We start from the raw sequence: 10618 nt of genomic DNA, 5'->3' as shown, positions 1-10618 counted from the left end.
TCATTCTTCCCTCATTTACCCAAGCAGGATCTCAGACGATTTTTGTCAGCTCTACAACTCAATACAATCAAAGAAGAGAGGAAAGTTTAACCTAAGTGGCAGGTCCTCAGCTTGCTTAAATCTGCATCCTCCTACTGTAGCTATACAGATTTGCCCTCGCTGAGGAAATAGGCGCCACACTAGCAGACTGCACCTGCCTTTCAGTCTTGAGTCTTAGCAAAGGTCACTCACCGAACCAAAAATGTTTCCTTTCGTGTCCATGCATAGGTAGCATCCACTCTTCACACCTGTGATTATTACTGAGCCAGCACCCTCGGACTTGATCATTAGGGCACCTGTGTAGAAAAACAAAGATGTCAAATCCAGGACCCGGTTTGACACTGCACCGTTGCCTTACAGATCCACAGATGCTCTGGCTGGAAGTGTCCTCTGGGGGTCTGAATCAACCTCCCACTCTGCCTCAGTCCCACGTGTCCTGGGACTATTGCCCACCCTAGACCAGGTTAGCTGTGGCTTTGTCTGTCTGAGTTTTGGGAAGCTCCCAGGATGGAGATGCCACCACCTCTCCGGGTGCCCTGTTCCAGTGCTGCACTAACCTCCCAAAGACAACTTTTTTTCCATAACATCCCCTCTGAGGTCCCAAACCACAATCTGGGGACATTACCCTTAGTTCTGTCATTGGCCACTACCAAGGGGAGTTTGTCTCCCTCATCTTTGTGACTGCCCTGTGGTATTAGATTATCCTTCACCTCCTTTTTGCTATACTAAACAAGCCCAGCTCCCTCAACATTTCCCGATAGATCGTGCTTAAGGACCCTGACCATCCTGAAAACCCTCTGCCAGACCAGCTCCAGTTTCTCCACATCCATCTTGAACAAGGGTTGCTATAGTGCTCCAAGAGCAGTTTCACCGGTGCTGAGTAAAGTGGGAATAACAACTTTCCTTGATCTGCTGACCACAGTAGGCGGTTTGCCTTCCTCTCAAAGTGAGCGTGCTGTTGATTTATGTTTGACTTGGTGCCTGCTGTAACCCTCAGGTCCTACCCAGGAGGGCTGTACACATCCAGCCTCCTCCCAGCCTGTGCAGCTGCAGGGGGTTATTGCAGCCCTGGGGCAGAACTTTGCGGTTCTCATTTATCTGGCATCTCAGTGGTACCATGGTGACCTGGCAGAGACTCAGTCACTCTCCTTTTCATGACCCCTTTTGTTGTCTGATTTCCACCCTTCCTGCTCCACCATTCCAAATACTGGTGCATTTGCTTCATGGCAGATATGGGCAAAATATGGTATTTTGCTGGCTGTTGTTCTCTAAAACATCATACTTGTTCTTGACCAACATACCTAAAATGAGTTTTATAAAACCTTTAAATATGCAGGAAGAGTAACAACAAGACAGTGCCATTGTCCCTGCAAGTGTTTCATGAGTAATTCCTAAAAAAAAAAAATAATAGCAGAACTTGATCCTTTTTTCTCCTTGATTAAATTATAACTTTTAAAAACATCCTTTGCTCCTTATATACTTATGTAAAAACTTCATTACATATGCTTACATTTTTAATTGAGTGGATGAAGAAGACGCTATGCAGCAATAATAATAAACATGACTTCGTGATGCCTAGCTACTTGTGATTCGAGTGCTGCTAAAAGAGAAGTACTTTTGAAATGCTATGAAAGAACCCTAAGTCTTAAAAACTCCCCATTTTTCTATTAACTATAGTGTTGGGGCCAGGTATTCAGCAAAGGAAGAAGAATACCTTAGTTTTCCATGAAAATAAACTACAACGAGACAATCTGAGAACCTTTTAGTTACAGCAGGGAATAGTTACTTCTCATGAACCCCAAAGGCTTAGCACTTCTTTTATGACAGTCTGGCCTTTTGTAGTTTCCCCCTTTTTAATTGACCTTTGCATACCCATATTCTATGCATATTAGAGTTAGTTTTAGTAGTTATCTGCTCTCTACCCCAAAATAGAGATTTTACGGATGCTATTAGTTTTCCACCACTGCTGTGGTGAGTTCCCTCAGTGCAGTTCCTTTGGTAATACTGTCACTGCAATGGGAAGTAGCTATCTGGGGGATGTCATCACCAACCTCTAATAGGAACTTCCACAAGAAGCTGTGGGTAAAATCATGAAGTGAAGACTAATTCAGGTACTTTTTGCTTCCAGAGTATCACAGGAACCATAGGACTTCATTTCTCTTAGGTGAGGAATGAAATTCCCCATCCACTATATTTCTTTGGAGTGATTTTCTTTATTTGTTAAACAAAAGGAGGATTATAATTATGTATGTTTTCCATCCCATAGCTATACTCCTCTGTCCGCCTGCCTAATGAGTGGAGGGGATTTTTTAGAAGTAGTGAGAAAGCAAAAGTCCTGTTCTCCCTCCCCTGCTCCAGTGAAGACTGAGGATCCATAGTAAGCTACTTACTGTAAATGGTTTGGTGAGGAACACCATCAATGTAGCCATCAGCGTTGATTTGAAGATGGAAGCTGTTCCTCTCCGTATCTGTGTAGAGGTGCATCAGGTGATCTCCATTCCCCCAGCTGGGATTCAGCAGCGGAGAGGAGTTGGGAAAGGCGAGGGTAGCCTTCAGGCTACAGAGCACCAGCAGCGTGTACCCCAGGCAGCTGTAGGGACTGGTCTGCGGCATGGCTCGCCGTTCCTAGCGGTTGGTTGGTATCTGCAACTTGATACGCCTCTGTGCTTCTCGCTTCCCCTTGGTCGCCTGTGTCTGGAGTGTGAATCCTCAGATAGGTTCCCTTCTTTTCTGCAGAGGCTTATAAAGGGCAGCAAAGTGACATCACACAGGAAAAACTTCTCCACATCCTTGATTTTTGTCAAAGCAACATTTTAAGTGTCCCGAAACCTCAAGGGAAGGATCTCTGGCTAAGGTGTGGGGGGGAAAAATGTAAGGTTTCTAAAGACAGCTCACGAAAGCTAATCATATGTTCAAATGTTATCTACAACCCTGTGACATCTGAAAGCTTCCCACGCCCCTACTGTTTGGTCCAGGAAGAGCAATCCACTGCACTTTACTTTTACTGAAGGGAATGACCCCTGAGACCCGAGTTATCTTTTTTTCTCAGATATGTTTATTCAGATTCCCACCTGCCCTCTCAGTTTCCAAAATACATTCTGATTTAGTGGAAACATCAAATACTGCTAAAGTATTTTGCAAATGTATCAAAAGCTGATATCAAGTTGTCCTGGGCCTGATTCCCCCTTCATTATGGTGTAAGTTTAGCAGTGAGACTGTTGGGCTGATACTTGTGTTGCTCCATTTAAGCAAAGGAAACTTTGTATGAGCACAACCCACTTCAAATAATCTGTCCCTTTTATTTCTCCTGTTTCATTTTTAGTCACCTAAATAATTCAAAGTTGGCCAAACAGCTGAAATACTTGTAAAACACTTAAAAACTGCATATTTGTTCCTGCATTGCACATCTAGCTGGCAGTCAGAGTCATAGGGGTTAGCATGGCCAGTAGATCTAGATCTGAATCAAACCTGAAATCACTCATATTCGCACATTTTTATTACTTCTGGTACAGCAAGCAAGCTTGGAAGAACTACAGAGGGACATGACCAAGCTGAAAAGCAATAAATGGACAGCGATGTTAAAAAGTGTTCCAATACACAATGCCTGCTTTTCAGTTGTCCTGCCAATGTTTGGCGGCTTTACAAACAAATTTTCTGATTTAAAATAATATGGTTCCGTTTGTTGTATGAAAATGCTGTACTAATGGGACACTGTGTATACGTGTAAAACAATGATGATAGGAATAACAGGTCATAAAACTAGACTGTGTTAAGGTTTCTTTCAAAAATTAATACAAAACTGAAAAGAGTTCCAAACAATAAATCAATAATTTTTTTTTAAAGAAACCCAAGGCTTTTAATTGTAGCAGTCTTGGGTTCAGTTACAGTCTCTAGTCAGACACAGTATGCAAAATGCTTAGTTTCATTAACAAGCTGTGGAGCAGTGCCATCAGCACCAAACATGTTATGGATTGATAACAATTGTAACCAACTGCAAAAGTTGATCTGATTTTTTTTTTATTGTTTAAAATTGGCAAAACTCTGCCAAATTCTTCTGTCACACCTGTGTAAATCTAGAGGCTTGCGTCAGTGTATATACACCTGTGTAAATGACAGCATTTTTTAGCCAAAGTGTATAAGGGTCATATCTTAAACTGAGTGGACTGACAAAGCTGTCTTCACTGAGAGGCAATCTCAGCTAGACGTTTTACTGGTTATAACATCTGAAATGTTTTAATTTGAAAGGTAGCTTGGAAGGAAAGGAGGGTAATTTTTTCTTCTTTTTTTTAAAGCGATGTATCTATTTAGTGTTGAAGTATCCACCAATGTTTTTCACTCTGGTATTAAAGCAAATTTTTGGGGTTTTTTTTTGTTGTTTGTTTGTTCTGTTTTTCTTTTACTCCCTTTCATTAGACTACCATGGAAATGTGGATATGTATACCTCAGAAGCAGTTGCAAAAGTTTCTGTGAGAGGCACTTATAGGATAGTGTGTCCTCTTGGAATTTTTCGTGATTCTTTTGTGAATGCAGTTTTTCTGGTTTGATATTTCATATTCATCGTGAAATCTTTCTGTGCTTGCCATTATGCACTGATCTGATCTCTCTCCGGTGTCTTAGCTGCAGAGAAACAGTTCTCAGATGTTTGAAAAATTTATTCAAACCCCGTTTTAGCACATGCCAGTTGTGAGCAGCCTTTTTATTTTTTTATATGTCAAAGAAGCAAAGACTGCTTTCACATGCTTAAACTGTTTGACATTTTCAAAAGTTTCCCACAGGGTCAGCAAAACTCCAGACTGCTGAGTTCTGTTTAAGCTGCTGGGCTAAAGTGAATTTATGTAAGTCTCTGCTTGTGAGGATGATAATGCAAATTTTGCCTTTTCATAGACTTTTTTTTTTTTGTTTTTAAACCTATAAATGCCCACTGCATGTGCTTTTTTTTAAACGGTCCATTTCTTTTTTATTTCAGGCTGATCCATTTATTCCTTCTGTTGGTATGCCACTTACCTTCTCCTACTCATTCAGCTGCTGATGAAGTAACCAGGTGTATGAAAGCTTGCTTACTTTTTCAGCTGTGTCTGTTAGTCTAACAGAAGTGATGACAATCTTTCTTCTCTTGTATTGTCATGCTGTTGCCTCAGTAGTAACAATATTTCTGCAACTTTTACCACATATGTCGATACTGCTTTTTTAGATCTCTATATTGTTCTGAGATGTTTGACTAATTGAGACAGCTTTTCTCAGTTCTCTGTAAAGAATTAGCTGCAGAGTCTTACAGATTTTGCTTGGTTTAGAGGGAAGAAAAAAATGTAACTGAATTCGAAGACCAAAAACATTTCAGCAAACTCAGAACTGCTGTTCTTCTTTAACTGCTACCTTAGTCTAAATGAATAATTCAGCTAGTGCTAAGTTTTGTTCAAATGTGGAAATAGGTTAATTTCTCCTCTGGAGGAGCCTACGCTTTTAAGCAGATAGGAGGGAAAGTGGGTGCTGTGAAAACAGCAGTGTGAGCACATGTGGAGCTGGAGGCATGCTGGTGGGAAAGGACAGGGCCGACCTATGCCTTAGGACTGGCTGCAGATGTTTCGACAGTCAGGATGGCCACATTGCCACATTTCCCACTTCCCATTGCAGGGATGCTACACAGCCAGTGTCATGTGCCACAGTGGCGCAGGGCTTTCCTTGGAAGCATCCTGCGAAGGAAGCTGGGAGACAGCCCGGAGGTACCGCCTGTGGTGGATGTCGGGAACCACGGAGGTAAAGTGAGGAAATTCTCACTTCAGAGCAAGGCTGAAAGGAAAAGACGGATAAGACAGGTCCCAGCTTGCAGGCTGAAATTTATTTGAGAAAATCATTGATGCTCTGCCCCTTAGTGGGTCCCGTTCCCCTCCCTCTCTCTGCCATGCCTTCATCCCAGGCCTGCTCCTGCTGCCTCCTTGCTCCTTGCTTCAGAGGCAGCACAGATCTGGCTAAGCCGCTTAGTCTGGGAGCTCAACTGGGCCAGATGCCGCGACTGTGACACCTGTAATGCTTGTGCCTCGCTGGTACGGGGTGTGCTAGGAGTGCTAGCCCAGGGCACACAGCAAATGGGACACAAAACACTGAATATCTGTAAATGAACATCATAACTTTCTGTGCTGAATGAAGCAAATGCTCACTGGAAAGTTTTGTTACTTATTTAAATATGATCATTTAACTGCAAATTATACCCAAAACTGTACACAGAAGGAGCCGAGTTAGGGTCATGGGAGCAGCCTGGGATCTGACCTTCCCCCATTTTGACTGCTTTGAGTTTCAGCCTTAGGTAATTTTTTTATCAAAACTTACTGTTTCAAATTTGTAAAATCCTGATCTCAGCAACTGTATGTCATCCCTTGTCCAGCTGCTAGCAAAGTAACCCCTTCCTTTTATTGCTTATCACTTCAGTCAACTGCAGAGGACTTACAAGGAAAAGGCAAGCTTTTTTACAATAAATTTAAGTTATTACAAGTGATTTGCTCTCAGTTACCTTTTGCAGACCCCTTGAAAGTGCTTTGTGCACCATCAAAAATTTGCAGGTTAAAAAAATGAGTTTCATACTCAGTATAATGGGGTTGCCTTCCAGGATTCTCCTACGAGTAAAAATGCACGTTCCCTCACAGTGCTGGACTACCTTTCATCATGTAGGAGCACTTGTGGCACTGTTGCTTAATAAAGCATATTGACTTGTATTTAAACAGGTGTGTGGCTTGTCCTTTTGCAGAACGCTGTGCTATCTGGTTTTCTGGGATGGCCTCAGGAAGCCTCTTGCTCTCTGCTGTTTCAAAGATCACAAAGGAGTTTGGGCTGACAGATTTGAAACTACCTCTGCTTTTAACAATTTCCATTGCATTGCACCTCTTCAAAGAGGTCAGAGAAATCAGGGGCCCTTCCCTCTTCTTCCTCTTCCTTAAAATCACTGTAATAACTGGCTCTGGGACAATCACATCTTCAGCGTTGCAAATACAAGGGTGGAGTGCCTCTTCAGAAGTTATTCTAGGAATAATGACGCACTAAGTCAACGGTATGTACAGTGGATACTCTGTGTGTATGTGTGTGCATGAGCCTTTGCCACAGACTTTACCCGGTGTTGTTAAACACATCCTGAGTGACCTTATTTGGATGTCCCATTCTTGTCACACTGCCCACAGCTAAAGAAAACATCCTGGCTAGGTTCACCTACGTGAAACAAATGAGGTAAGCACAGCCCACTGGCTCTGGGACCGCAGCATGTACTAGCAGTTTCTGCAATGTGCTTGCCAAATATATTGTCTTGGGTCTTCTATTTTTTCCCCTCACCCTTTCTCTACATAGTAGACATTTTGGAAATCCATTTCCAATTTCAGAAGTCACCTGCACAGACAGCTCAGACAGTGATATTGCTAGAGTAGCTTTCTTGATGCCTTTCTCTACAGGATGCAGGATGTATGGTCTTCCTGAGAAGCGCCTGTCTTTTCGTCTTGGCACTTTCTTTCCAGTCAGACAGAAGACTGGCATAAGCTTTCAGCTCCGGTTCACAAGTCCAAAAGGCGGAGCAGCTTTTTACCAGTGGCTTTAGAGACTACGGGCTTTCAAAATTTAATGCAACAACGACAGGCAGAAAGAGAAAACCCCAATATTTCACTGTATTCTGAGGAGGAGGTAGATAAGAAATCAGACTTCCCTGCTTGTAAATGTCCCAGATGGGATTTGTGATGCTGTTTGTGTTGTTTTGCTCTAACTGAAATGAAGGGCCTCATTCCTCCTCCAGCTGAAATCCTTGGCAGAGCTCCCAGTCAAAGCAGAACCAGTCCCTAAAAGGTTGTGTTTTCTGAACAGAGAGTGTTTCTGTCATTTTAAAGGGTCTGAATTTTCTTAGGTATTGTGGAATAGAGAATGGTTACAATCTGTGATGAGAGCTGCTGATGCCCTCCAAGAGATGCTTCTAGTTTATTGAAATGGAGCCTCCCAGGAGGTGGCACCTGTTCCTCTGGGGATGGGAAGCCCCTTTCACATGAGGGGACCTGCTTCTCCTGCAGCTCAGGTCAGCACCTGGACACAAGCAACCCCATAGATCAGCTAATATGCTTGGTGTTACACAGATGAGGGGATGTACTTGGCCTAGGGTGAGAGAAATGAAAAAAAAATGGTGGGGATCTGAAGGTGAGTCCTAGGATAGGAGTCTATGGGAGGCAAGTGGTCAAGGTGGGAGGTAGAGGTGTGAAGGGGTACACCAAGAAAGTGAAGGAAATGGGCACGAAGACAGACCTCTTTTCACGTTTGGCTGCGGGAGCTGCTGCTCTTTGTACATGAGCAAACTCTGAGGTAATCTGCTTGAAGGATGCAGGTGGCTGAATGAAATGACCTTTCTCAGTGTCTTGCAGTAGTAAGTTCTCCTGATAATCTGTGTCTTAAAATATGTATATATATTCAAAAATACTTTGAAGTCTCAGTATGCAACTTGTAATTTCATATAATGTACCATAAGAGTGAGAGGTTTAACTTAATTCTGCTCCTACATGCATACTTGTATCAGATCTTAGGTGTTTTTTCTCCTCAAAAATAGACAGCCCAAGTCAACCTGAGTTCTCACATGGAGATCCCTCTGTGCTTTCCCTGAGCATCCTCAGATTGTTGCTCCTGCTGCTCAGACCCCAGCCTGAACACCTTGATTTTCTTCAGTCCACCCTCTATAAAATAAAATCTACATGCCCAACAGTAAGAACCTGCAGCACCTCTCCATCCCTTGTTTCACTGCATGACCCTTCTGTCTTCCATGGATATATCTCCATTGTTTCCTATGTTCCCTAATGCGGTATAACTAAATGCTCTTTAACCTATCGGACCTGAGACGAGAAGGACATTAAACGTGTGTCAGGCGGCTTTTCCACAGCGGGTTGACCATGGGTTGGGCGCAGCTCCCAGGGCAGCAGAGCCAGCAGAGGCCACCCGCAGCTGGCAGAACCCTGGCAGGCATCCCCAGGGGTGAGCAGCATCTGAACCAGCAGCTGAAGTGTCTTGGGAGCCGATGGCACTGAAAGAATCAATAAGATGTTGCTTCTTTTTTTTTCTTTTAAACCAGTAAGATAACTATAGTTTCTTTCCTTTCACCTGCAGGGGAAGGGAGCAAAAAGATAAAAAGCAGCCTCTGAAAGACTCCTCTTGGATACACTCTAGTTCAAAGGCTGACGCTCAGCTGCTTGTGAAGCATTTTGCTCACAGCGGCTCTGTTGCCTTTCAGTTCTGTTCAATTCTCTTTAGTACTGGAAACAAAGTCAGTAGAAATAGAAGTGTGCTCTTGGGGAATCCTTTTCCTGTACCCTTTTTCAGACTTGAAACAGAAGCATTTGGGTGCTCAGGGTTGAGGAGAACTTAAATTTCTTGATGGTCTTACCACATTTAATGTTTTATTGTGGCCGCTATATTGACTCCAAACTCTCATAGCCAAATGCTACTGAAACAGTGTTGCTATTGAACTGGGCAAGGATTTTTTTTTTCTTCTGCACATCAACACACACAAAGTAGAGAACTCAGCTTTACGTATATTTCTTTAGATGCGTGAACTCCTTGTCTCTTGTAAAAACCTGTAGGGGTTGGTGGCACTTACGTTGGAGTCCAATGTTGTAAAATGCAGTTTGCTAGCATGGCGAACTACTTGCAGTCTTTGAAGGACGTTTGGGTTCTCAGCTGTGATGAGTTTACTCTTGAGAAATGCGTGCCCTTACACAAGGGGTTAGGAGGGATGGAGATGGCAGCCTTATAAGCAGAAGCAAAAGTTTTAAAAGGCACTTTTTTTTTTTAACGATAGTTTTCTTATTTTATGTTTCTAATTCTGTTTTTGGGAGGAAAAATTCAGTACAGTATTCACAACCCTTAAGTTTTCAACTTTACAGCAATGATATTTGATCTAGACCTAAGTGAAGATAATGTCTAGGCAGTCTAATCTCACCAATCTACCTCCACAGCTTTGCACCTGAATTTTAGTGATTATGCAAGTTCTGAATTTTTTTCTGAAGAAGAGATGACATGTTAAAAATTGACCTCTGTAGCATCAGTTTGGTTTCAGACATAAAGAAACAAAGAACAGCCTTGCAAAGTTTAAAAGATACACTGATATTACAAAAGATTTTGAGAAACAGATTTGAAATGCAACTATAAAGCATTTCTGAGTGGTGTTTGCAAACCAAACAGAGTGACATTAGGTTAATGAATGGCACTGAAAAAAGGAGGAATTAAAACTAATAAAGCAGGAGCAGAACATGCAATACACTTCTTACCTTGGTCAGAAAAAAAAAGTGAGCAAATTGGTTCCCAGTCATCTCTATGGATAGTGGGGATGGTAATGTATGCCCACTGCATTTATTGACAGTTTCCAATAAACTAATAGGGTAATTTCCCCTTGTTAGATAGAAGATGAGAATAGATAATAAAATTTGTTCTAACCTAGTTTTAAACTTACTCCAGTCTCTTGGGTTCATGTTTCTCTCAACTTTGCGCTCTGGAAGAAGAGACGGAAAGGCTTAGGTTAAAGAAACGAAGAATGGAAAATGCAAAGAAGGAGGGGGGAATGCAGTGAAACTGTCAA

At 42.3% G+C, this 10618-nt stretch overlaps 1 protein-coding gene across 1 annotated transcript in view; it reads right to left on the bottom strand.

Moving 5' to 3' along the window:
* FGF23 (fibroblast growth factor 23) overlaps positions 1–2652 on the bottom strand; it is a 3378-nt gene extending 726 nt beyond the window's left edge. Inside the window, exons 1-2 of the mRNA XM_009324333.1 lie at positions 2430–2652; positions 232–335 (exon numbers count right to left, since the gene is read on the bottom strand). Of these exons, the coding sequence (XP_009322608.1) occupies positions 232–335; positions 2430–2652 (327 nt within the window). The remainder of the gene's footprint in view (positions 1–231; positions 336–2429) is intronic.
* Positions 2653–10618: the final 7966 nt, after the last annotated feature.

This window comes from Pygoscelis adeliae, unplaced genomic scaffold, assembly GCF_000699105.1.
Source record: "Pygoscelis adeliae isolate BGI_AS28 unplaced genomic scaffold, ASM69910v1 Scaffold65, whole genome shotgun sequence".
Lineage (NCBI taxonomy): Eukaryota > Metazoa > Chordata > Aves > Sphenisciformes > Spheniscidae > Pygoscelis > Pygoscelis adeliae.
This window is presented reverse-complemented; position numbering and strand designations above follow the sequence as displayed.